General features: G+C 40.1%; 1 protein-coding gene across 4 annotated transcripts; it reads right to left on the reverse strand.

Moving 5' to 3' along the window:
- tmem248 (transmembrane protein 248) lies at window positions 1–27,725 on the reverse strand. Of its 4 annotated transcripts, none has more exons than XM_068010334.1 (7): window positions 27,247–27,725; window positions 17,749–17,925; window positions 12,599–12,884; window positions 10,604–10,754; window positions 5,818–6,001; window positions 2,592–2,833; window positions 1–2,100 (listed from the first exon to the last, which is right to left on the reverse strand). In XM_068010334.1, exons 1-6 carry the CDS (start codon window positions 27,247–27,249, stop codon window positions 2,606–2,608), a joined length of 1,029 nt encoding a protein of 342 aa, XP_067866435.1. In that variant the 5' UTR covers window positions 27,250–27,725; the 3' UTR covers window positions 1–2,100; window positions 2,592–2,605. The 4 variants fall into 4 exon arrangements, with proteins under 4 accessions (XP_067866435.1, XP_067866436.1, XP_067866437.1 ...); XM_068010335.1 differs by lacking the exon at window positions 27,247–27,725 and adding an exon at window positions 19,325–19,346; XM_068010336.1 differs by lacking the exon at window positions 27,247–27,725 and adding an exon at window positions 19,147–19,249 and having other exon boundaries at window positions 2,690–2,833.
- Window positions 27,726–27,779: the final 54 nt, after the last annotated feature.

Below are 27,779 nucleotides of genomic sequence, written 5' to 3' on the forward strand. Positions count from 1 at the left end.
TTTTAATCATTAGATCCTTTTATTCAGCAAAAGCATATGCAAATCTTACCAAAAAGCACAAAAACTCCAGAAATCAGAGATTGTCATAAAATAATGTGCTATGATTACGATCATGCAACAAGACAAGCAACACAAATCACAAAGTTTTCCCTTCCTTACCAAACTATGGGGCATCCTAACTAGTGCTCAGGCACTTTGCCAATGAACTGAGATTTGAGGCAACATTACTGGTGTTAAAAATCACATTTACATAGGCAATCAATCTTAGTTTATGCAAAAAACTCTGAATCAACACATCTCCACATTCAAATCAGGAGAAAGGAGTGGAGAATAAGCAACCTCCAGGTGTGCAATATGTACGCCATGGAATATTTGACATACCAACCAGAGTCTGCAACAAGTTGCAACTTCAATAAAGGCTGGCAGGCATAAATGTATTATATTTTAAATTCAGCCTAATTTGTGCCTGCATATTTTGCATGCAGTGCTGAGACAGCTTCTAACTAATAAGAAATAAAAAATACCAGGTAACTTCACGCTATAAACTATTTGATCCCAGTATACTTGAGCACCAATACAACCAACCATATGCTTGTCTGAAAGTTTGTTTGACAAAACCAAACAAATGTTTTCATTTTCCAAACTAAGTCAATCTCAGAAGTTCCAAGTTGTGTCATGCAGATATTAAAAGAAAGCTGCTTGCGGAAATTAAAAATTTTATGTCCAAAAGAGCACAAAAAGGTCTGATTTTTTTCACTACTGTCTGGATCCATAGTTATCAACAGGTGGACAAAAATATCATTATGGTTCTGGTTCAGTGCAGCAAAAACTAAGGCTCATATCAAAACTTACTGAATAAACTGGGAAGGGACTAAAGGACTGCAAAGAACTCAGAAGACTAAAAGATCTATTATTCTGCAGAAATCCACAAAATTAGTATTAAACTTTGTTTAAAAATTGAGATCTTTTGAGACCAATTTTGCCAATTTTTGGGGGATATTTATGGTGTCCAAAAGCAACATTCTGGTATTAAGATCACATGGGGTGAAAAATGCTGAAACCCACACATCTGTGAAGCTCTTTGTGACAGTTTGGAATTCCTTCATTTTTACAATCACTACCAACATTATAAGCAATGTGAATTCAACAAAATAAGTTGCGTAGACAGGGATTCATTTCAATGAATTTGCAATGTTTTACTAACAGGTAAAAAGACAAAAAAGGCCAATAGAAAAATGAAGGTAATTAAGGCAATTTTGTAGACAATTTGCAGACAATACTACACATGCAAACACACAGCTTGACTGAGGGAGTGAAAGGGAGGTGGGGGGGGGGGAAAAAGGTGGTGAAAGAGAGGAAAGACAAAGAAAAACAAAAGGTGCACTGTATTCCAGCAAGCCATACACATAATACAGTCAACACTGGCCATTTCTAAGCAAGCAATTATGCTGGACAACAGTATTGTAAATTACACATTGAATTCCGTATCCATTTCCTGCAAGCTCAAACAGTACTGAAATGCACTCTAATATATATTTGTCTTAAAAGTTCCAAAAGGTTTAATGCCTTTTCTGTCGAGCATTAACAAGAGATAATAATTGTGCTGAACTACATATACACATCAACTCCAAATACTTAACAGACCATTGGTGTCAGAAATGCAGTATATACCACTACAGCACATATTTCCAACATATTATTTACATATTTGATACAACCTCACTGTTTTTAAAGTATTCTTGCAACTCAAAGCTTCAAAAGGGTTCATAAAGCTTCAACAGAAAAAAATTGCTTCCAAATGCATGGTTATTCTTTATGAATCTCGTTTCGATACACCCAGGCTGGTATGGCAGCAAACTTTTTCCTTTTTCTTTTTTAAAAACGCAGATAGCATGTGACACAAGTGCATTGATGGACTAGTTTTGGATATATCCTTACAAATGTGTACAAAGTAAATACAGGCACTTAAAATGTCTTTGGTTGGAATAAACCAACAATGCATTCAAAGCGTCAACACCCATTGTTTTGGGTTCAACGTGCAAATGCTACAACATGTCCACTTCCAGTAATGAAGCTGATTCATGCTTCTGATAGTGCAACCTGAAAAAGAAAAACATAGTATGCAACCATTCAAAGCAAAATTAATCAGTAAACTAAATTTGCAGCAGTCCATAATTACAGGGATCTGAGACCAGAATCTAATTAGACCAACAAAGAAAGCTGTTTACACAGATTCCTGGTTGGGCAAAGCAGAGCTTTGGATTCACACACAAATTCTAGTTAAGCTGGAACAGTTAAGTAACGCTCAAGGCAAGCTTTCAGTGGAAATGTTACCAACATTAAAAAAATGAATATAAAACTCTAGGGGCAGACAATATATTATATACATACAAATACAGCAGTAATACTTCTAGAATTTTAAGTGTTCAGAATTTAAATATAAGCACTAGTTAAGACATATGCACATTAATGCTGAACGGATCCATCAATAATTAATATTGAAAACTAAATTCTAGAGAGTAGCAATGACCCAAGTAAATGCTACGACACACCAGTTTAGATTAAGAAAATGAGAATAATTTAATACTCACAATTATGTACTGTGTTAGTGTCTGTATTTAACAGGCATCACGATCAGTGTATAATTTTTCTTTAAATCGGGCTGAGTCACAGAAAAAGAAGGAGTTACCTTTTCTGGACAGAATTCACTATTGTTTTGTCGGACTTTCCCTGGTCGTCCTTTGATAACCGCATAGCAGAATATTGTAATCACCATGACGAACAAGAAATAACTGGTATGCATCAAATGTAAGTTAATAAGTGAACGGTCATCCTGTAAATAAAATAGATTTTCGGGCTAATAATTTTACATAATCAGATTCAAAATCAAACTAAACAAGTACATTAGAGAAAAACTATATCACACACCTGTATTCTTCACTTTACATGTTTCATCATTTCTAGTTTCCCCTTAAATTTATACAATCCCCCTCAGTTGGGAGATCCAGCTCAAAGAACGTAACCGTGGTTAACACAATATAGAATCATAGAATGATACAGCACATTCGGCCCATCCTGCCTGTACCAGCTCTTTGCTAGATCTATCTAATTAGTCTTACTGCCCTACTCTTTCCCCATAGCTCTGTAAATTTTTCCCTTTAATACTTAAACACTTCCCTTTTGAAAGTTACCATTGAACTTGCTTCCCCCGCCCTATTAGGCAATGCAATCCAGATCACAACAAAGCACTGCGTGGAAAATGTGTTCATGTCACTTCTGGTTTTTTTGTCAATCGCCTTAAATCTGTGTCTTGTTTCCAACCTTTCTGCAAGTGGAAACAATTTCTGCTTAATTTATGCTAGAAAAACCCTTCATGATTTTGAACTCCCCTATCAAGTTTCCTTAGTCTTATCTGCTGAGAACAACCCCAGCTTCTCAAGTCTCCCACACAACTGCAGTCCCTATTTCCTGGTATCATCCTAGTAAATCTCTTCTGCACCTTCTCAAAACCTTTGCCATCCTTTCTAAAGTGTGGTGCCCAGAACTGAACACAATACTTCAGCTGGGGCACAGCCAAGGTTTTAAAAAGATTGAGCGTAACCTCCTTGCTTTTGTATTCTATGCCTCAAATAATAAAGCCAAGGATTCTATGAGCTTTTTAAAAAAACAGCTTTCTCAATGAGTTAGAAACATAGAAAATAGGAGCAGGAGTAGGCCATTCGGCCCATCAGGCCTGCTCCGTCATTCAAAAAAGATCATGGCTGATCGTCTAATTCAGTACCCTGTTCCCGCTTTCTCCCCATATCCCTTGATCCCTTTGGCATTAACATATCTATCTCCTTCTTGAATATATTTAATGACTTGGCCTCCACTGCCTTCTGCAGTAGAGAATTCCACAGGTTCACCACCCTCTGAGTGAAGAAATTTCTCATCTCGGTTCTAAATGGCATACCCCGTATCCTGAGACTGTGACCCCTGGTTCTGGACTCCCCAGCCATCGGGAACATCCTCCCTGCATCTAGCCTGTCTAGTCCTGTTCGAATTTTATAGGTTTCTATGAGATCCCCTCTCATTCTTCTAAACACTAGTGAACATAGGCCTAGCCAACCCAATCTCTCCTCATACGTCAATCCTGCCATCCCAGGAATCAGCCTTGTAAATCTTCTTTGCACTCTCTCCATGGCAAGAACATTCTTCCTCAGATAAGGAGACCAAAACTGCAGACAATACTCCAGATGTGGTCTCACCAAGGCCCTATATAACTGCAGTAAGACATCCTTGCTCCTGTACTCAAATCCTCTTGCAATAATGGTCAACATACCATTCGCCTTCCTAACGGCTTGCTGCACCTGAATGCTTGCTTTCAGTGACTGGTGTACAAGGACGCCCAGGTCTCGTTGCACCTCCCCCTTTCCCAATCGATCACCATTCAGATAAAAATCTGCCTTTCTGTTTTTACAACCAAAGTGGATAACCTCACATTATACTGCATCTGCCATGCATTTGCCCACTCACCCAACTTGTCCAAATCACACTGGAGCCTCTTTGCATCCTTCTCACAGCTCACATTCCCCTCCCAGCTTTGTGTCATCTGCAAACTTGGAAATGTTACATTTAGTTCCCTCACCCAAGTCATTAATATATATTGTGAATAGCTGGGGTCCTCGCACTGATCCCTGCGGTACCCCACTAGTCACTGCCTGCCAACCGGAAAAAGACCCGTTTATTCCTACTCTGTTAACCAACTCTCAATCCACGCCAGTATATTACCCCCAGTCCCATGTGCTTTAATTCTGCACACTAACCCCTTATGTGGGACCTAATCAAAAGCCTTAAGCAAATTCAGGCATAATGACAGACTGCTGGATAAGATAATGAAATTGATGCACTTCAACCAGGAGCCGACCTACTCAGAAGTTTTTAGAGATAATGATTTAACTATGTCCTAACTACTGGAAGTGCGAGTTGCAGCAAAATTGCACAGGTAAATCAAGAAGTTGCTGACATTCAGGTGCTTAGAGATCCCATTCTGTGTACTGAAGGACCTGGTGTCATGCAGACAGGACTATTAAAAAAAAAAGGTTCTGATGAAAAGTCATCAACCTGAAACATTGACTCTGTTTCTCTCTCCACAGATGCTGCCTGACCCACTGAGTATTTCCAGCATTTATTACAGTTTTCCAAAAATCCACAATATTTTGCTTTACTACCATAAAAAAATAAATTTGATTGGTACCCTGGGATTTTTAGTGCCTCAGGTTAATACTGAGGTCCTGAAAGGAAGTTGGGATTACTCCCATTAGCAGTCCATTCACAGAAATTTATTGGACAATGGGCCATGTAAGAAAGAGAAATCATGATTTGGGTAATTTTATATACTGTGCAGCACCACAAAGAACAGTCCCAACAGCAGCATTACCAACACAATATATACCACATCAAATACAAACAGCAATGTCTGCAGGGGAAAAAGAATTATGGTTGAGAGCCCTTTACAAAATAATGAGCTTTGATGGGGTAGAGTTTAGTATGGAGACATCCTATGATAATCTGGATCAGCCAAATTTCCACCCTACTGAATGGTTGTTGGACTATACTAATCTGGTGTGGCCAGACTGTATTGTACCAAACAACCTTCGTGAACACGTTTAGACCAATAAAACACTTTGATTTCCACATGAAGAATGAAAACTAAAGTTAAAAAATGTATAACTTTAGATAATGTTAATGCATTGACAACTTGTGCCATGGGAGCCCTAAAAAGGAGAAAAGTATGAACAATGGAACATGCATATAGCAAGAGGATGCATTACTTACATCTGGCACAATGACTGTTAGTTTAGGATTGAGTGCATGATAGACTTTCCCAATTGCTCCTTTGTAACACCAAAACGGGTTGTAGTCCTGTGCATATTTTGTATTTGCATCTCTAGCGGTGGTGAAAATTTTATACCAGACGGTAGCATTACTGTACGTTTCAGGGATGCAATGTGATGGCTGGCTGTAAAAAAAATAATTTTTAAACTTTAAATTTTAAATCTGCATTGAAAGATATAACCCATTGCTCTCATTTTGCCTCACTTCTTTTAAGACTATTAGACTACTAAAAACAATAGTTCAATCAATTAGAAAGCATACACCCATTTAAATTCGGCTGCGTTTGCTGACAACGCATCCACGAAATGGTGCAGTACCTACACATGCACAAATGCAGCCTCATGCACAGAAACATCAGTCTGTGACGTCTCAGGCAGCTTCCAGTAAAGATGGCGCTGCTCAATTTATCACGAAAACAAAAGAAACTCAAGTTCTCACAGTGGCCGCGATTGCCGCCTCCATCCCACCTCCCCCAGTTACCCACTCCCTCCTGCCATCACGCTTCTCTTCACCGCTGCCTCCCACATCCGTCTGCTCGCTCCCCGCTTTGCTACTTCTCTCCCCACTCCCCCCACCCTTGGCTGCTCGCTCCCTGCTCCCTCCTGCTCACAGTCTCCCTCCCCTCCCTATCTTGTCACTCACTCTCTTGCCCACTTCCCCCATGTGGGGAAGAGAGGCAGCAATCGCAGGAGGGAGCAGGGAGAAGTGGTGAGGCGGGGAGCGAGTAGCAAACAGACGTTGCAGTACGCGATGACGTTTTCGCGTGCAAGCGCGAATCAGTTATGGCAAGCAGGGTGCTGACATAGGGTGCACATGTGCAGCACCAGACTGACAGCAAGAGTCCGTTCTGCGCATGTGCGAATCTGGGAGCGCTCTGATGACGTCGGCGCTGGGCTGCGTCGTCAGGAGCCACTTTGTTTAAATTTTGCTCTAAAGCAGACTGTTGGCAACCTCAGCATCCTAATTCTAATTCTGCCTCAGCCACCTGCTGCTGAAATCATCCATGCTTTTATTACCTTCAGACTCAACTATTCCAACGTTATCCTAGCCAGCCTTCCAAATTCCATCTTCCATAAACACATACAAAACTGTTCTCCATATCCTTCCCCACACCAAGTTCCACCCATCCAATGCCCCTGCGCTCACTGATCTACATTAGATCGGGATCCACGAACACTTCAAATTTTAAAATAGTTATTCCTGTGTTTAAATCAATCCATGGTCTCACTCCTCCCCATCTCTCAACCTCCACCAGCCCTGCACCCTCCAAGAACTCTGCATTCCTCCAACTCTGATCTGTTGTGCATCTCCCACTTCCTGTACAACAACATTGGTTCGCGTGCCGAATTTGACTGCTAAATCTCGCTGCCTCTAGCTCCTCCTTTAAGATGCTTCGTAGATCCTGCCTTTTTGACCAAGCTTTTAGTCTCCCATCCCAATACTTGCTTTTCTGGTTCAGTGTCAATTTCTGTCTGATGGCACCATGAAGCATCTTGGGACATTTTACAACGTTAGTGGCGCTATATAAATTCAAGTTGCTATTAAAGTACTTAGCACTTAAATAGGCAGAATATATTTTTTCCATTGTTAGGACAGAAGTAAGATGTATTGCTTGAAAAACAAAAACGCATTCAACACCAAGAGCTAAAGTAGATGTTACAAAGGTTCCTCCTTGCTAATTACTTGTCAGTTCTCAATCTTACCACCTCGTTATTTGTCTATCACATAGCTACATAATACCGTAGCTGGTAAGTGTCTCAAATAAATAAACCCCAACACACTCGTAACAACCTTTGATGTACAAACTTTTTTTTTTGTCTTTGTAGGACAAAAAAAACCAAAAATGTTCCTATGCAAAACCCCCTAAAACACATACATGGAGAGTCCATCAAATAGAGGCTCAGAGATGTACACAGTTACAACATACAACAAATTATACAAAGCATTTAACAGACTTTCTATAACAGCATTCAGAAAAGAAAACATTTTCCTAAGGGGTTTATTTACTGGGCCAGCTGTCACACTGGGAAAAAAAAGAGGCCCAGTTACATGTGATCAGAGCTATGCTAGACAGGACAAAAACCTCCATGGAAGATGTAATAACTCCTTAAAGAGGGCCATAATTTGTTTAAACTACAGAATACCTACATACAATTGTGTTATCCAGCTGCAGAGTCCATTTGATGAAGCATATGCAGTGAACAAAAGTAAAGACCAGTGGAACAATATGGTTTAATTTAATTGGCTCAGCTGATCGCAGTTTCACCTCAGAATGTTGTAGATTCAACTCTAAGACTTCAATTCAGTGCTGATTTGTTGGAAGAGTCATCTTTTGAATGAGACACCTATTCATAGCACCAACTGTCATGTGTTTCAGTGGGCTTTTGTGGGCAAACAGTCTGCACTTTTTTCCAACCAAGGCAGTGATCACAACAAATGAGCTGCTTTTAAAGCGTAAAGTGATTTGGAATGCAAGGCGGAGGGGGGTGGTGGTGGATGGGGACTGGTTGTGCCTCAGTTCAAGGAAGAAGCAGAGAGCCCTCAAACCGTCCTGGTGGGGGATGTAGGTGTAGAGGGATTGAATGCCCATAATGAAGAGCAGGCAGTTAGGGCCAGGAAACTGGAAATTGTCAAAATGGGTGTCAGAAGAGTCATGCATGTAGGTGGGAAGAAACGGGACCGGGGAGAAAAGATAGAGTCAAGATAAGAAGAAATAAGTTCAGTGGGGCAGGAACAGGCTGAAACGATGGGTCTGCCAGGATAGTCCTGTTTGTGGATTTTGGGAAGGAGGTAGAAGCGGGCTGTCCAGGGTTGCGGGACTATGAGGTTGGAAGCTGTAAAGGAAAAATCGCCGGAGGAGATGAGGTCAGTGACAGTCCTGTGGACAGTAGCTTGATGTTCAGTGGTGGGGTCATGGTCCAGGGAGAGGTAGGAAGAAGTGTCTGAGAGTTGGCGCTCAGCCTCTACAAGGTAGAGGTCGGTACGCCAGACAACAGCACCAACCTCATCTGCAGGTTTGATCACAATGTCGGTGTTAGATGTGAGCGAATGGAGTGCAGCAAGTTCAGAGGGAGACAGGTTGGAGTGAGTGACAGGGGCAGAGAAATTGAGATGACCGATTTCTCGCCAACAGTTTTCAATGAAAAGATCATGAGAGGTTAAGATGCTAAAGGTAGGGGTCCAGGTGGAGGGAGAATGCTGGAGGCGGGTATATGGGTCTGCTGGTCAGGGGGAGGACTACTGGTCAAAGAAGTGAGCCCGGAGGCGAAGGAAGAGCTCTATGTCATGCCAAGCGTGAAATTCATTGAGGTGGAGGCGCAAGGGGATAAAACGGATTCCTTTGCTGAATACAGAATGTTCAGCATCAGAGAGTATAGTGAATACACAGCAAGGAGTCAGATCAGAAGGGATGGGGTCAGTGGGAAGTGAAGAGGAAGGAGGATTGGAGGGGCCTTAGTTCCCATCAGCTGCTGCAGCTTGCTTTGCTTAACACCTGAAGGAAGAAAAAAAGTTTTTTGTTAATGCGTCGGATAAGACCAAGGATGAAATGAAGCTGTGGAGTAGAACAGTAGATAAGGTGAGGTGGTGTTTCTGAAGAGGGGTCCGGTGTGTACATGTGGCAGCGCATGGCATTGAGTGTGGATCTCTCAGATGTGGCTGTGAAGGAAGGAAATAGAAAACAAAGGTGAACAAGGTAAAGCAGACAAATGAAAAACCTGGAGAGAAGAGCAGAACATCTTCAAGGTAGGCATTCCTGGAAGAGAAGTGACAGTGAATTAAACACTAAAATAAAAGCAAAATACTGCAGATGCTGGAAATCTGAAATAAAAACAAAGAATGTTGGAAATACTCAGCAGGTCTGGCAGCATCTGTGGAGAGAGAAGCAGAGTTAACGTTTCAGGTCAGTGACCTTTCATCAGAACTGGCAAAGGTTAGAAATGTGATAGGTTTTAAGCAAATAAAGCGGGGGTGGGTCAAAAAGATAACGAAGGGAAGGTGTTGATAGGACAGGAGGGTCACAGAAAATAACTTACAAGAAAGTCATGAAGCAAAAGGTTTGTTAATCGTATGGTGAAAGACAAAGCATTAGTACAGAGAAGGTGCTAAATGACAGAAAAATGAACAGTCCTGGCCAAAAGCACAAACATGAAAAAAAAGTGGGCAGGCACATGGTTAAAAAAAAAACTAAAATTTAAAAAAAATAAAAAGTAAAATAAAAAATAAAAAAGGGGGGCCAGTCATGTTCTGAAATTATTGAACTCAATGTTCAGTCCGGTAAGCTGTAGCGTGCCTAATTGGTAAATGAGATACTGTTCCTCGAGCTTGCATTGATGTTCACTGCAACAAGCCCAGGACAGAGATGCGAGCATGAGAGCAGGGGAGGGGGGGTTGAAATGGCAAATGATAGTAAACTCAATCCTTACATAGTTATGGACAACACCATTATCTGGGAGAGTGTCTGACAAGGGGTATCATAGTCACTGGTATTAAATGCAGACAAATTCATTTGCGTTGTTCAGAGCCAGTAACGTCAAATAAGGGTAAACTTGGCTGTAGGATCTATATTAGATGTCACTGCAAGTTTTCTCACTAATTCATACATATATTCAATAGTTCAGTAGTATGCGGAACTAATTCCTGGTTCAAAACCTACAGGCAGATTAGAAAGTAAGCTTTCTCCACATATCCATTTGAAAAACCCGATCAGTTCCAGAATAATACTCACACTGTGACAGGGAAAACATTAGTTGTGGCGGTGATGGTCATGCATGTTGTGTAAACCACCTGCTCACAGTGGCCATGGAGCACACATTCATCAGAGTTCCAGGACGTTGGTAGTGTAAATGTAATATTCATTTCTTCATGTGCTACGCGTCCTACAAAACAGCCACGATACATTTTAAACCTCCGTCAATAAGGGTGCAAATAACAATAAAAGCCTGCCATGTAGCAGTTACTTCCATGAGTGAGGTTATACGGAGTGCAAAAGTCAAAGAAACAAGCCAATTATGACCTCACAAGTAGAACTAAAAGCCAGATTCAGTATTTAGAAAACTTGATTGTTAAAAATGGACATGTTCCCTTTATAGGACCATGAAACCAGTGTAAAAACTGTCCAATGATGTTATGTTAGTGGTAAATATTAGTTGTGTACTCCAGAATCTCAACATGTAATAAGGTACACCACAAGAAATAAGTGGGTTCAACGATCACAAATTTGATTGAACAAACTATTCAGCAACACGTATTGCTTTATAATCCAATTTGTAACTAAATTAAGGAGACTCACATTCATAATCAAAGATTGTAGCAAGAGTTAAATGACAAAAATTATTAAATCACTTCAAACATCACACAAAAGAGCTATGGCACAAACACAATCGTAGCAAATAGAATACAACACTGCCAAGAGCAAGGTATTAAATATTTTCACCTCTAGGACTAGCCATAACCAACTCAGTTCGCCTTTTGATAAAACACACTATAAATACAAACTGTTTATATCCTTCAAGTCCTCAAAACTCAAATGTGATGTATTTGACCAAAGTAAATTGTAAAGCAAATCTGAAGTAAATCACAATCATTTGCATCTATCTATGCAGCATATTTATTGTTGAAAATACATAAGGCACTTTAATGTTATAACACTAATATTGCAAAGAATATCAGGTGCATGCAACTTCACGCATTTGATGATCTTCATATTATGAAACTACTGTAACTGACAACTTAAAAGCCAGTTATTTTTTCACAGCTGATTTTGTAACGAAAGGGATGCAGTAGACATTGTGTACAATGCATCTCCTTTAAATTTTTTTGCGCAGCCGTGCACACTCAGTGCTTAAAGAGGCCAACTTATGCGAGGTCTGCTTTGGGACTTTCAGGTCGCAGCCACGTAGGTCACAGGGAACATTTGTTGTGTACATGGATTTTGAGAAGGGCTTTTAATAAGATGACTCAAGGAGCTTCTTTAAAATAGATTTGAGAAATATAGCAGCATAGATAGGAAATTGGTTGACAGACAAGAAACAGTCAAGACGAATGCACATCGTTCAGTCTGGAGGAGGGTTGGAAATAGTGTAGCTCAGGGAACAGTGCTGGTCCATCTTTGTTCTTAGTATATGTAGATCTCTTGGACTTGTGGAAAGGGAATGCAATCTCAAGATTTATTGATGACTTTTTTTTTTATTTTTCTCATTGGAAAATTTGAAAAAGAGAATCCCCAGTTTGTTTCTCCAAATGATCCAAACTTAGCTGGAGACGACATGTCAGCCACAAATCCCTCCCCATTTCTCAAAATTGTCTATTCTAAAAGACAAAGAACCAATTTTAGCATCTTAAAAAAGGTAATTATTTTGTCTAAAAACTTGGAAGTAAATGATAAAATATTAGCTATTTTATAAAGTAATATTTATTTGTGGAGATTCATTTCATTGACGACCATACAAGTCGGCAAACACACTAATAACGAACTTGAAAACCAGAAACACCCAAAAACTGGGCAAGCAGTGGGGAGAAAGTAGTCACGCAAAATTATGAACTGAACTATATCAAGTATTTTCAATTTAATTCTATAATTCTTAAATATTACAACAGAGAAGTGTGGGAGATAGCAAGAGAAAAAAAAAAGAGCAAGCCAATGTCTTCAGAGGAGAAATAAATATCCAGCAACAAAGGTCATCAATACAGAAACTGATCCCACTGATTTCAGTTTCTTTACCTGTCAGTCCAATCTGATGTCCAAAGATAGTTGCACTAAGGTGCGTAATATTACGTGAGTATCCACCAAAGGGTTTTAGAGGATCCAGTGTTAGTGTTATAGAAACAGAAATATTTATTACTCCAGGATCTTCCAGAACTGATGGAGATTGTGTGGAAGATCGCATTTGTCCACTTGTTACTGTGCTCTCCGGGGTGCTGGTTTCATTAATGAGGTGTTTTAAGGTTTCATTCTCAGATATGCACAAGTCCAGATCGTTAAACCTCAACAGAAAAGTGTTCCAATCCTATCGGGCAACAAAAGCACAATTTTTAAATTACAATTATAATGTTTCATCTTTTAAAATAGACTGCAATAGCAATTACAACCTTATCAACTGAAGTTGTTTGGCCCTATTTATCAGAGCCACCTTTAACCACTATCAGAATTACATTTTAAATGTAAATAGATTTAGATCTGATGTAATTTAAATAAAAAGTTCATTTTATTTTTTAATCACTCACTGTTCATTTAATGTTCAATTACCTACCATTATTATTTGAGCATGATCAAACATTGATTTATAAATGAATAGTTCATCATCCAAAAGGAGAAAGAAATAGCTTAGCTTTGTACCATACATCTTAATTATTGACCTTGCCCTGAGCCACAGGTTAGTTCTTTAACAGAGATGGTAGCACAGAGACAAAGAAACCATGGGAAAACATATGTGCATACAGGAGAGCTTCCCTCTGGTTCCAGTAAAAAGCAGAGCTGTACAGACTAGAAGCATCCTGGTTTGAGCCCCAACTTGAGACAACGTAGGATTGTAATTCCTGATTATTATGCACGATGTGGTCAAGGAAGGACTCAAGGGTGAACCATGCCACAATAAAAAAAGATTTGTATTTATATCACACTTTAATGTAAAAAAAAACCCCAAGTCATTTCACTGAAGTGTAATCACACAAAAATGGACACTGCACAAAATGAGGTGATATTAGGAGAATGACTAAATGCTTGGTCAGAGAGGTGGGTTTTAAGGAAGATAGGGAGATGGGGAGGTGGAGAGGTTAAGGGAGGGAATACCAAAGTGTAATGCCCTAAATAGCTGAAGACACATGGCCAATGGGAGAGGGGGATACACAAGAGACCAGAATTGGAGGAATGTTGAGTTCTCTGAGGGCTGTAGAGCTGGAGGAGTTTAGAGACAGGGAGGGGCAATCCCCATAAAGCGATTTCAATACCATGACAAAATTCAAAGTGTTGGGAGACTGGGAGCCAAGTGAGTAGAACCTGGTGGGGGATAGGATACGGACACTGTTTTGAATGAGCTGAAATTTACGGAAGATGAGAGGCTGGCCAGTGAAATATTTGAATAGTCAAGTCTGTACATAAAATCACGAATGATGGTTTCTGCATATGGGCTGAAGCAGAGCTGCAGATAGGCAATATTATGGAGGTCTTTGGGATAGGAGAAATTTGATAAGATAAAGAAAATGTACATAGAACATCAGAGTACTTCAAAGTTCCAATAGATCAAAAAAGGAACTGAGAGGGAGAGAACGTCGTTGCACAGACTGAACATTCAAAATGAGATAGAGGTCTAATGCTCCCAGTTCAGCTTCCACATATAAATGAATAATGCCATACAACACAAAAACTTGGGGTGTGAATTCAGACCTAAAATATTACCATCAGCTTAGTAGCTGGAGTGGGTCAAAGTATGTGATTTTGCCACATCAAGGCAGAAATGCTTAGTAAACACCAGGCAGGTCATGTTAAGCAGTTACCTTGTAAGTGTCAAGGGACCCACTGGCCAAATGAGGTGCCACACCATAGCCCTAGTGACCCCTGGTCAGTCAAAGTACAATCTGAGGTGATAACTTATACAACTCAATATACTAATCTCTACAGAAATGAAATTATTATAGTGATGGTCTCAAGTGCCAAGCTTTTTGTGTTTTCAGACCTTGACTAGTCAGACGGAGGACAGAAAAGCAGATTTTCTTTGGCGAGTAGGTAGTCATTAACATGATTAATTTCCCCTACACAATCCTGCCAATAGGATATAACTGAAGCAAACTCTCCCTTTCAAGAGATTGATGAGCCATTGACAGCTACTGCTATGTTGTCCACCACCTGGGATAGGATTCCATAAGGTATTAAAATTATTTTTCAAAAGATAACTTACGGGTAATCTCCTGAATTACTGCATAATAGAGTCAATTCAAAAGTTAAACCATCGCCCTGTGAAAGTATGCAGTGACAACCTGCACTTCTGCAACATCTTGAAGAAAGAGACTGTAAGGCTGTTACACAGTTACACAGCCTCAGGACCTATGGAAGTGAACTATTGTTTGGTTATTTAAGAATTCCACAATAATTGACTACATAATCACTTGCAGAGGAGCTAATCAAAATGCTTCCGCTTCTACATGCCAGGAAGAGTGCGGTTTAGTTCACATTAACTGACTATCCACCACAAATGTGCAACGTATCCTATGAAGGAGGGAGTCACCAGGATAACAGACAGGGGAGGACCATTTTGAAGCATTAAACCTCCTAATTTACTTCAAAGTTCTAGGATAGAAAAGCGCTTCTACTGGAGGAATATTTAAGCTGCGTTTTCTGAACTGGTCTAATGGTAGCAAAACTATATTTGTTAACCTGTGCAGAGAAAATCTCAGTTTTTTTTTGCCATCCCTCTTTGCTGATAGAACACACGATTATGAAAATCTGAAAAGAGGGTAGGTTGTTCTTTGAAAAGTAGCACAACTAGTCCTAGGTGAGGTGAGAGTGATTGCCTTTGTCATCAAGGCAGCATTTGACTGAGTGTGGCATCAAGGAGGCCCAGCCAAATTAGTCAACAGGAATCGGGGGAAAACTCTCCACTGGTTGGAGTCATACCTAGCACAAAGGAAGATGGTTGCGGTTGTTGGAAGCCAATTATCTCAGCCCCAGGACATTGCAGGAGTTCATGCGTCCTAGGCCAAACCATCTTCAACTGCTTCATCAGTGTCTTTCCCTCCATCATAAGGTCAGAATGGGGATGTCCGCTGATGATTGGTACTGAACGTTGTACATTCACAACTCCTCAGATATTAAAGCAACCCATGTCCAGATCTTGCAGCAAGACCTTGACAACATTCAGGTTTGGGCTGATAATTGGCAAGTAACATTCGCACCACACAAGTGCCAGGCAATGAAGATCTCCAACGAGAGAGAATCTAACCATCTTCCCTTGACATTCAAGAGCATTACCATCGGTGAATCCCCACTATCAACATCCTGGGGGTTACCAGTGACGAGTAGCAGGTCTAAGCACAAGACACTTTATTAAGAACAGATCCTGCGCTGGCTCCACTAGTTTCCTTCAGTTCTCAAGAGTCCATACTTCACAAAAAGACCAGACCTGCTAGACTACAGATTGTGTAGTACTATTAAAATGAAGCTTATTAATTAGTTCTTATGATCTTAAGCCAGTTGCCCAGATACTGGCAGACACGAAAATTCTAGACAATGCAGACATAGGCAGTTCCCTTGACCTAGGAATGTTTTCTATGCAGGTCTCACAACGATAAAGCTATTGTCTGCCACCCATTTCTTACAGGAACAACATCCCATTGGTTACTCACCCCTACCCATTTCAATGAAAATTGCCGACTATGAAAAGGCCGAACAAACGGAAGAATGCTAGTTTTGTAGGGTCATTTAATACAAAAAAAAAGTCAACTTAACCCTCTCATGATCTGAAACTAGTCACAAATACTTGTCTGGCAGTATTATAAAGTAATTTCTCACCGAAACTAGCACCGATTTAATCAAGATTGTTTAGCTTCAATGTCTTTTGGAAGAGACATTCAACTGTTCATCTACCCTCAGGTGGACGCAAAAAGATGCCATAGCACTATTCAATGAGGCGCAGGGGAGTTCTCTCAGTGCCCTATCCAACAATTATTCCTCAAACAATATCATGGACATTACAAAACTCTATGTAAAGGTGTCTGCAAAGACTGGATTCCAGCAGTGAGTGCAAGGGCAATTTTATTTTAAAATTTATGCATAGGATGTATCCATTCATCTGGGGGTGGGGGGGGGGGGGGGGGGGAAAGGAAGGAATTGGGAACAGTTAAACTTGCAACCTTTGTGTCTGCAAATTAGCAAAGAACCTGCTCTTGTGCATGTGTAGTTTGCTAGCTATACCCGACTTCCCTTTTACAGACATTATAGTAATAATGATACATAATGTTTTAAAATATTTTTAAAAATTATGCTTATAGATCCTATATTAAATTATCATTTGACTCATTTGAGTCGATTACATCAATGAAAGCACAAACTAAATTTGATACTCAGTCTTGTTCTGAAGGCATGATATGTGGGGCCTTGCTGCATACAAATTGACTGCCACGTCTCCCTACATTATAACAGGGGCTAGACTTCAAAAAGTCTTCAATGTTTGTGAAGTACTTAGAGACATACTGAGGTTGTGAAAGGTGCTATATAAATGAGAGTTCTTCTTATTTAAAAATGTTTTTCTCCCATTTGAAACTATTCTATTTGTAAACTCGACAGCACGGCCATCCAATTTAATGAACAATTCCATGAAGTGATTATCAAAATCATTGGTTCACACTATACCACAATAAAGCAGCCAATCATATCATGCTTCAGAACAAGACTGAGTATCAAATTTAGTTTGTGCTTTCATTGATGTAATAGACTCAAATGAGTCAAATGATAATTTAATATAGGCCAGGAAAAGAGAATGTAAAAGACTGGTAGGGATCTACAATCCAGTATTTGCTAGAAGCATAATTTTTTTTAATATTTTAAAACATTATGTATCATTATTACTAGAATACTGTCTGTAAAAGGGAAGTCAGGTATACCTAGCAAACTACACATGCACAAGAGCAGGTTCTTTACTAATTTGCAGACACAAAAGGTTGTAAGTTTAACTGTTCCCAATCCCCCCCCAGATGAATGAATACATCCTATGCATAAATTTTAAAATAAAATTGCCCTTGCACTCATTGCTGGAATCCAGTCTTTACAAAACTTTATGTAAAGGTGTCTGCAATCTTGTAGAAATCTAGAACTTTATTAAGACAAACATATTTTAAAAACATTACTTCCATGCAATAAAGGGAGGCAAGAAACAATACCTGAGTCATTTCTGGAGACTTGATTTCCTTTATTTTGAAGAAGTAACCCAATGTCAGGAAAGCTATAGCCATAGCACTGACACTAATCATAAACACCACAAGGGGAGGACGGCTGCTGATGTATACCTTCAAGTTCTCAAGTGGATGGATAGTTAGCATGGTTCCTGTCAAGTAAACCTGTAAAACAAGTAATTGGTTAAATTTGTTACAAGAACTGATTTCATTATCTACTGACTTGCGATGCGGGAGGGGGAAGGAGCCGATAGACAAGATTTCCTAAAATTCATTATTTTGATCAACTGCATTAAAGGCACTGTAATGATCAGACTTTTTGCTGCACAATATGAAAGGAAGGAGATCAAGATGAATTAAAAGATTGTACTGAAAGAAGACCTAAAGGGGAGAAATAAAACAAAGACATTTGATATTAAAATGGAGACTTACAAGAATAGAAAATATGAAAATAAATTTTCAGGTTAAAAAAAGGGAAAAATTTCTGGAGTGCACTTTGGATCTTTGTGACAATATTGATAAATATCCAGCTCTAACCACAAAATCGTAGAAGAACAATTTATAGTAACTTTAGTGCATGAAGTTCCAAGTTAGGAGTATTACCCCAATATTATTAAACATGTTTGCAGTCCTGGGGCATATGGCTCGATTCACACCATGCACATGGCCATTATTCAATATAGTGAATGCAATGGTTTGTGTTAACCTACATTTTAAGCAAGAGTAGATTTCTTATGAGGTTTCGTTGTGGTTGGCTATGTACTGGGGAAAATCTCAAATTCCAGGAGGAACAAAGGGCAGCTCAGCAAGTCAAAACTGAGCCAAGAAAAAAAAATTAGGCTAGAGTCACAAAAAGTGAACAGGGACAACAAAACCAAACATCAACCACAAAGCTCCAAGACTTTTTTTTTAAATACCCATTATTTTCAGTTTGTCAGTCCAATTTGCTTATCACTGTGACAAATGATTCACGATGCCAAAATCCAGAATACAAACATGTTCATAATATAATGATCAGCAAATCAAATTCTTACCATAAGTCACACTGATTTCATATATAGCTAAAATATAGCAATTAACTTCAAATATTGAAAACATTTCTAGAAAAATGCCTAATGTTTGATTTTAACATGCAAATCTTCTCCCATTTCCTGACACACACACTACTCAGGACCACATTCAGAATGATTCAAAGTAGTAGTAAGTAATTTACACTCAGTTATTGCCATTTCTAATGAAGGGTCGATACCCAGTAGTCAGAATCTGTTTCTTCTTTTTCAGATGCTGCTTGAACTACCAATTATTTCTAGCATTTGCAGCTTTTTCCTTTAACTGACTATTTAGGTTGATTGCAGAATGAAGGAGCTTAGACCAATGTTTACTCACATGCATGCAACTTCAATCCATTTTCAAAGGATTAAACCCAAAACTGAACTTTAAAAGATTTTTAGACATAAGATTGTTGCTTTAATTCACCCATGTCCTTGGGGCAGAACATTGCCTCCACTTAGTATCCTTCCCTAACTAGATGAAACATGAGAAACTCAAACAAATAGGGACTTACAGATGCAAAGCCAAGTCATGTGTGCCAACAGCCGGTGATAACATACGGATATTAAAATACCTTAGTAAAAATGTTTTGCATGTAGTGCACGTTTCCTGTACATACTCATCTTGCTTCCTGTTGCCCTTACATTGTAGCCTGTATTTCCGGCATAACTACATATGACAGTGGCTGCCACGTCCGTTTCTCACTAAGGTTACCTATTTCATGGTCAGTTAACAACCTTTTTTAAAAATACCTTCTACTCATTAGCATATTCTAACCCTGTGCACAAATCTCGCAACATTATTCAAATCTACTCTGCTGGCCAAGCAAAAAACACCAACTATTAGCCAGCTATATTTATTGAATATATATATTTAAACACAACAGTATTTAGTAATCTTTATAAGTACTGCTCAGGGAATTTTCCTACTTGTGCTGTCCAACACAACTCTGCTCTGTTACCCCACCCAGAAGCTAACCCGATCATTCTGTTCCCACTAGGCACTCCCTCTCCCATTTGGAGGTCCACTTCTGCTGCCCTTATGTGCCTAGAACTTGGCTTCCCACTGTCAACTCCCTTTCCTCATCCCAAGGCACAACTGCTCCCTTTCTGCTGCCACCAGCTTTTTCTCCACCAGGAGGTCCAACTATGCTCCCCAATCTGATCACTCCAGTGCCAACTGGCCGTCCTTATTCCCTGACCAGAATCTTGACTCTGCTCCCTGCCAGGCTTCTAGACTCTGGTCTCCCACCCATAAATATTTTGAAGTTGACGTGTAGGCAGATGGGAAGCCAGTAAAAGTTGGCAAGTACAGCTGTTAATAGGGAAACATACATAGTAGCTCATTGATCACAGGCAGCAGTGTTTTTGACAAGCTGCAACTTGTGAAGAGTAAAACTCAATAAAGCTAGCAAGAATAGGGAAAGTAATGAAAACACAGATAAATGTTTCAGCAACAGCGATGATGAGGTAGAAGTAGATGCTAATAACGTTGGGAGGTGAAAATTGGTGGCATAAGTGGAGATAGGATGTTGGACCCGAAAATCAGATACGAGTAGGTCACTGTGTTTGCACATCATCAGGTTTGGTCTCTGGGAGCTGTCAAAAGAGTTGGAGGGTGTCAAGTGCTCTGCAGCCCAGGTTTGAAAGAGTGTACTCAAATAGCCAACACACAGTGTCGATCACAGTTAGGTTTCAGATACAAACAACTGCTGAAGCTCTACATTTCCAACCGGCGGAATACTGTTCCATGGGGCAATGTGGTCATCCATGCCGTGGTCAGAAAGATGATGGCAATGCTCTCACATTTTATGGAGAGTTGCGCTGGTTACCAGATCATTCATGTGGAGCTGCTATCCCACCCAGTGAGGGGTCAAAACCCATGCTCGTCTTGTAACAAACTAATACGGGGAAAGATAAGCAGAGTCTTTTTGCAATTGAGGTGCCCCAAGTTGAAAAAAAGCAAATCCCAAGGTGATGGATTCCTAAATCTGATACTTGATGCAAGCAGCTCCACAACATGCCAGGGCATTATTAAATGACAGTAAGACAAGCAGGCTAGCCTGACAGGACCTGAAGAGTTGGATCGGTGACCAGGGTTGGGCTTCTTCCCACTCAGCTCCAAATAACCCTGTAAGCCAATGCTCCAACAAGTGAAGCGATCCTAAGAGACAGATAGTTTTCCAGAATTCTTTACGTAAGCTGCATGGCTTTAGATAGTTAAACATCACTGGTATCTCTCCTTGACTCTGTCAATTTGTGTCTGAGCTCGTTGGGTTAAGGTACCCAAGTGCAATGCATACTTATGACATGGAGTCCAACATTCCGCAGCTTGGCTCAGTTGTTAGTGTACTCACCTTCAAGAAAGAATGTTGTGGGTGCAAACCCAATACAAGACTTGGGAAATAAGGCTGACAAATATCAGTGCAGTACCAAGGGAGTGCTAGCTGCTCCATCTTTTAACAAGACATTAAATTGAGCCTCTGCCTACCAGCTCCAGGGCAGGGAGTTCTCCCATATCCTGGCCAACATCAACCAATATGACCAAAAACACATTAATTGGCTATTCATTTCATTTGTTATCTGTCAGAGCTTGCAATCTGGAATGGAGTTATTTTTTAAATTATTCATTCGTGGGATGTGGGCATGGCTGGCAAGGACAGCATTTATTGCCCATCCCCAAAGGCCCTCAAGAAGGTGGTAGTGAGCTGCCTTCTTGAACTGCTGCAGACCATATTTTGAATGTAGTCTCAAAGTACTGTAAGGTAGGACGTTCCAGGAATTTGACCTGGCAACAATATAAGGAACAACAATACATTTCCAGGTCAGGATGGTGTACAACTTGGAGGGCAACCTGGAAGTGATAGTGTTCCTATGCGACAGCTGCTCTTATGCTTCCAGGCAGTGGAGGTTGTAGTTTCAATAGGTGCTGAGAAGCAGCCTTGGCAAGTTGCTGCAGTGCATCTTGTAGATGGTACACACTGCAGTCAGTGTGCCCGTGGTGAATGGGCTGCTTCATGCTGGATGGTGTCAAGCTTCTAGAGTGGTGTTGGAGCTGCACCCACCCAGACAAGTGCAGAGTATTCCACCACAATCCTGACTTGTGCCTTGTAAATGGGAGTCAGGAGGTGAGTCACTCATCGCAGAATACCCAGCCTTTGACCCATTCTTGTAGCCATAATATTTATGCGGCTGGTCCAATCAAGTTTCTGGTCAGCGGTGACTGCCAGGATGTTGACGGAGGAGGATTTGGTGATAGTAATGTTGTTGAATGTTGAGGGGAATTGGTCTTTGCCTGACACCTATGCAAGATAAATATTACTTGCAACTTATCAGCCCAAGCCTGAATGTTGTTCAGGTCTTGCTGCAAACAGACACGGGCTGCTTCATAACAAGATAAGCAAAAATTATCATGTTTTTGGATCTCTTAAAACCAGAGAATTTTGCAGCACAGGAGTCTGCCATTTGGGCCATTGCATCTGTACTGGCTGTTGGCTAGAGTAATCCAAAACTAGCCTAAATGCCCTGTTCGCTTCCTATAACCATGTATATTCCTCTATCAAATAATCATCCAATTTTTCTGTAAAAGATGGAATGTTCTTTGCCTTAACTATTCTATAAACTGCAACAATCTTTCACAAGAATTATTTTCTTTTAACTTCTCTCTCCAGTCTTTGACGATATTAAATTGACGACCCCGCATCACCAATGCCCCAACCAGAGGAGTCATATTCACCCTATCAAAATCCTTCATAATTTTATACGTCTACATTAAATCGACTCTTGGTCTTCTCTGCTCCAAAGGAAATAGTCCCGGTATCTCAATTCTCTCCTGGTAACTATATTATCTTGTGTTTGTCAAACTAAAACCTGTTTGAGATCTGGCATTTCTGGTTTCCCAATCTTTTGATCAATTTGGACGTCAAAAGCAACACATAAATTGGTGGAAAGGCCTTGGGAATGGTGACAATGAGATTTGTTTAATTTTTATGCACCGTTAAAAGAAACATTTAATTAAAAAACATTTTTCCCAAATGTCTATTCATATTTTTCCTGTTGGACTATTGCAGTAAAGTGAGTTGGGTTCAGGCAGAAAACAAAAGGACCAAGGTTATTATTTTACAGAGAATATCTTGAAATTATGCCACCCACTAGTCTCTATAATCAGTACCACTGGTTTACATTGACTAAATAAGCCAAATTCCATTTTTATTTCATGGGATTTGAAGATTTTTACCAACAATTTGGGGAAATCACATTTAAATCAATAAATTACTTGAGATAACAACATGCTAAATACCTCCTTAGAAAATATCAGAAACAAAGACTAAAGAAAAATAAGATAAAGAATGGAATAAAAAGTAGTTTAAATATTACTTTTCACTTCAGGTCTTCTTGATAAAAGGCTAAGCTGTCAAACTAACAAGTCAGTAAGTCTTAACATAGGTATAGGAATTGTGAATAGCAGTGTTAAACGTAACTGAAGGATAGTGAAATGCTCATATTATGTCCACCTGAACAGTATAATGTTCTGCAGTATCATAAATGCTCTTTCAAACTTGGGTTGTGTCTGAGAGCAATTTGAACAATAGAAGTGGTGGCCACATTTTGAAAATGTGGAGAGTAATTTAAGCTGATAAATTGAGCACCACACAGAGGAACCATACTGTACAACATTGAAGTGTATTTTTTTAGACATGGTTTTTATTTCCCATAGTATGTTCCTCTATACACCAAACAAGCCTAAAAACACTAATTATAGTTTGTTTTCAAATTGCTCTGACATATAACTTGAAAAACAACTACCAGCATTATAAGACGACGGAAGACATCGTCTTCGGTCCCCACCATAAATTCCCCATTCCCCAATTACCGTTTCCATCCCTCTCCCTGACAACTGTCTGAAACCGAGACAGACTATTCATAAACTTGGTGTTGTGTTTGATAGAGAGAGGAGCTTCCAGCCACAAATCCACTCCATCATCTAGTCTGCCTATTTCCACCACCATAACCCGTCTCCAAACCCACCTCAGCTCATCTGCTGCTGAAATCCTCTTCCATGCCTTTATGACCTCAAAAGTTGACTATTTCAATGCTCTTCTGGCCATCCTCCCATCTTTCACCCTAAGTAAACTTGTGCTCATCAAAACTGTGCTTTCGTATCTCAACTTGCATGAAGTTCCATTCACCTATCACCCCTGTCATGCTGACTTACACCGGTTACTGGTCTGACAATGTCTCAAATTTTAAAATTCTCATCCTAGTTTTCAAATCCCTCCATGGCCTCACCCCTCCCCATCTCTGTAACCTACTCCAGCCTTACAAGCCTTTGAGACCTCTGCCCTCCTCCACTTCTAAGTCACTCCACCATTGGCAGCATGCATTCAGCTGTCTTGGCCCCAAGCTCTAGAATTCACTCCCTAAACCTCTCTCTCTCCTCCTTTAAGATGCTGCTTAAAACCTACCTCTTCGGCCAAGCTTTTGGTCTCCTGTCCTGATAGCTAACATCAATAAAACACTTTTTGCCATTGAAAAACTGTCTTGTTAAGCACTGTTGGAGGTTTTGCTATGTTAAAGGCGCTATATAAATGCAATTTGAAGTTGCTGTTGTTTACCCATTCCAACTTGGTAGCTTAAGGTCAGAAACCTTTAATTATTGGCAGGAAGAGCATGACCTTAAAATGTATGTACTTGTTAAAAACATATGCAACTAAAAAAAAATCCCACTGTAATATGAATTACAGTATTCACTTCAAATTATATTTTTTGTGAAATGTTTATACTATCAGCCCAAGAATGCCTGTGCTAAGGATCATTTTTCATCTTGGTATCAGACATATTCTGGTGCAAAGCAAAACTCCTACTAATCTTAATCACTCAGGTTTGACTGACTTAATAGATTTTTGAGCAAATCAAAAGGTCTATAAAGAAAACGCATTGGATATTGTTTGCTTATATGGAATTGCAGAAGGCATTTGATAAGTTAACACAAGGTGCCTGTCCCAAACATTAAAGCATATCGTATTTGGAGTGCACACACATGAAAGATGGCTACAGGATAGAAGCAAAAAGGAGTAAAAGGATGTTTTAGTCAGATTGCTGGGACGTGAGGAATGGTGTGCCCAAGGGATTTTTTTTTTCTATTTATATAAACACAAGCATAAGAGGAAATGGCATAAACTTCATTGCTACCAAATTAGTTGGCACCACAAAGCATCAGGACGAATAGAAGAGATTGCAAACAGGTGCTAGATACAATACAATGCATAGAAATGGGAGCTAGAACATTTTGGGGAAAAGCAGCCAAAGGAAGTAAAGTACATACTTAAATGATAAGACTTAGAGTGGTGAACAAACATGTCCAGGGGTTCAAATACATAAATAGTTAAAGATGGAAGAAGTATAGGCATTAAAGCCTAAGGAACATCACTAAAAGAGCAGAGAAGAAAATCACGAGATATTTTGCAGAGGATCATTTAACATGGAATTAGCTAAATATGTGTAAACCATTACAAAAAAGATACAGGGAAAAGATGGGGAAACAACTTGTGCCAAATTACAGACAGTTTTGTACTTTAGACCAATACACAGTACTTGTTGGGTCAAAACTTTAGCTCATTTCACACAGTGTTCTTAAAGGCAACAGAAAATATAAACTTTCTATCCATCCTGGTTGCATGTGAATTCACATCCTAGAGAGAACACAATTGTATTTTTTTTTAAACCATGCACATAACATTATTGCATGAAATTAGAATTGCAAAGGCAAACTTAACAGACCAGACAGACATTTTGGTCTAAATTTAAATGGAAATGAGTCTACTGTTTCACCATAACTTAAGCAGACAAGTGGAATGCAGAGATAGAGATTAAAAATTGTAATGCAACCATGTATCAGATCTTTACAAAAAGAATGTTAAAAGCATAAAAGCACAAACTGAGACTTCCCATAAGGTATACGATTCCAGCCAGGCAGTAGTCTGTTTGCACTACCAGGAATTGGAATCTCATGCCCAAAAGGAGAGCTCTGCACATGGTGCTCGTCTCCCAGTTAAATAAAAATGAAATGTTTAGAGAGTGCAGGTGGCAGAGACCGCACAGCCTGAACATTAAAAGCAAATATGGGCAAGTTTCAAAAGTTTTCAGGTCATCCATGGGATCCCATAAGCACTTTTAAAAACATGTTTAAGGTCACACTGGAGTTACACCCCAAATGGTGTCAAATAAAAAAATGTGAAACCATGCTATCCTAGATGTTTCCTACCACATCCTTGTAGATGCAGAATAGGTCCTGACTCATGGTTTACATTAGAAAGTCAGTGTAAAGCAGCAACAACTTTGTAACAACATTGTTGCATAAATGTACCCTAAATTTGGTTGGTGATTATTGAAGTTTCACAATACTAGCAATGATGTATGAATACTACACTGTTTTGAACAGCCTGCTGGGGATCACAGACCATATCCCTACCTGGAAGGATCACACACAAATACTGCACTTGACAATACTGGATAAATATGAATGCCAAACATACAAAACAGCATTTATGAGAAATGCCCACTTATGATAAAAAGGCAAGCATTCTGAAAATATCTTTATCAATTAAAACTATCTAGAATGAAGCCACAGAGACAGCATAGTAGGTACGAATGTGCAATTTGGCAGTAACAACACCATTAACTCCAACAAACTACAGCAACTTACTTTATCAGAACCCCTAAAATCAGCTGCCAGCCCAATACACTCCTTTCAACCTACGTTTTCCAATACTTTTATATATAAATTTGATAATCAGGAGCAAGGCCTTTAGTCTATCATAACGAACAGCAAAAGAACAAACTTGTTTTTCCTCACAAACGGCAACTGATTCTACAATCAAACTGCAGCAGTCATAGATGTAAAATCACTGGCAAAAGATCTAGAGGGGAGAGGAGAAAAAGTTTCACTCAGTTGTTGGGATCTAGAATTCTACCTGAAAAGGTGGCAGAAACCAATTCCATAAATAATACTATGCAACATTATACGTTGACAATAGATTCTTAACTAGTAACTTATCAAGTTAACTCTGATACACTTTATGATATCGGGTATTATTCCACAGCAACATAAAGACAAAATATCAATTTAGAATCTAAAGTGGTGCAAAACTGCAGAGCCTATTATACTAGAGCGTTCATTTGGTCTGAAACAATTGCGAAAACTGCTTAATGTCACTTATCTCGATTCAACAACAAATATACTGACCAGAAAGGAAGGCAAATACACGGCGGACTCAAAACGAGCTTTTCAAAATGCGGTTTGAAAGCGAATTGAACAGAGTCTCAAGTTTGAAACGGAGCTAGCGGCCTAGAACCAACTTTACAACAGCGCAGCCTGCGCGTTTCCAGGAGCCGCCCCCAGCAAACACAGTCAGGCTCCCGGGGAGGCTGTACTCACCATGTTGAGAAGCTGAGACCGCGGCCTCACCACCTGCCGCCTCCTCCGAGGACACAGACTAACCGGGAGGGAGGTGGGGGGTGAAGGGCCGGGAGGATTTGAAGAGACAGGGCGGCGGCCCCGCTGCTCTCAACACCAGGGCAGGAAGCCAAGGAAAGGCTGGCGGCGACGGCACTGGGCTGGGCTGCGCTCCGGACCAGCTCTCGGCATCTCTCACTCCGCTGCCATGGAGAGCGGGGCTCAGCTCAGCATCTCGGCCTGGGCGCCGCCTGCGCCGCGGTTAAAATCCCGACACTGTGATGAGCGCGGAGATACAGCGCCTATTAATCCTCTCTCTCTGTCCGGTCTATATCCACCACCTCCTCCCGGTGCTGGACCCTCGCTGACCGGCTGAGCCTCCCGGATCCCTAAATCCACTTCCACCTCCCAGCAGAGCGACGCCAAGCTGATTCACCCAGCAACGGCAGCCCGCCGCGACCCTCTCCGTACACCCGCAAAAAGCAAACAAAAAAGTCGAAACCTTCCTGCTTCAA

Source organism: Heterodontus francisci, chromosome 30 (assembly GCF_036365525.1).
Source record: "Heterodontus francisci isolate sHetFra1 chromosome 30, sHetFra1.hap1, whole genome shotgun sequence".
Classification (NCBI taxonomy): domain Eukaryota; kingdom Metazoa; phylum Chordata; class Chondrichthyes; order Heterodontiformes; family Heterodontidae; genus Heterodontus; species Heterodontus francisci.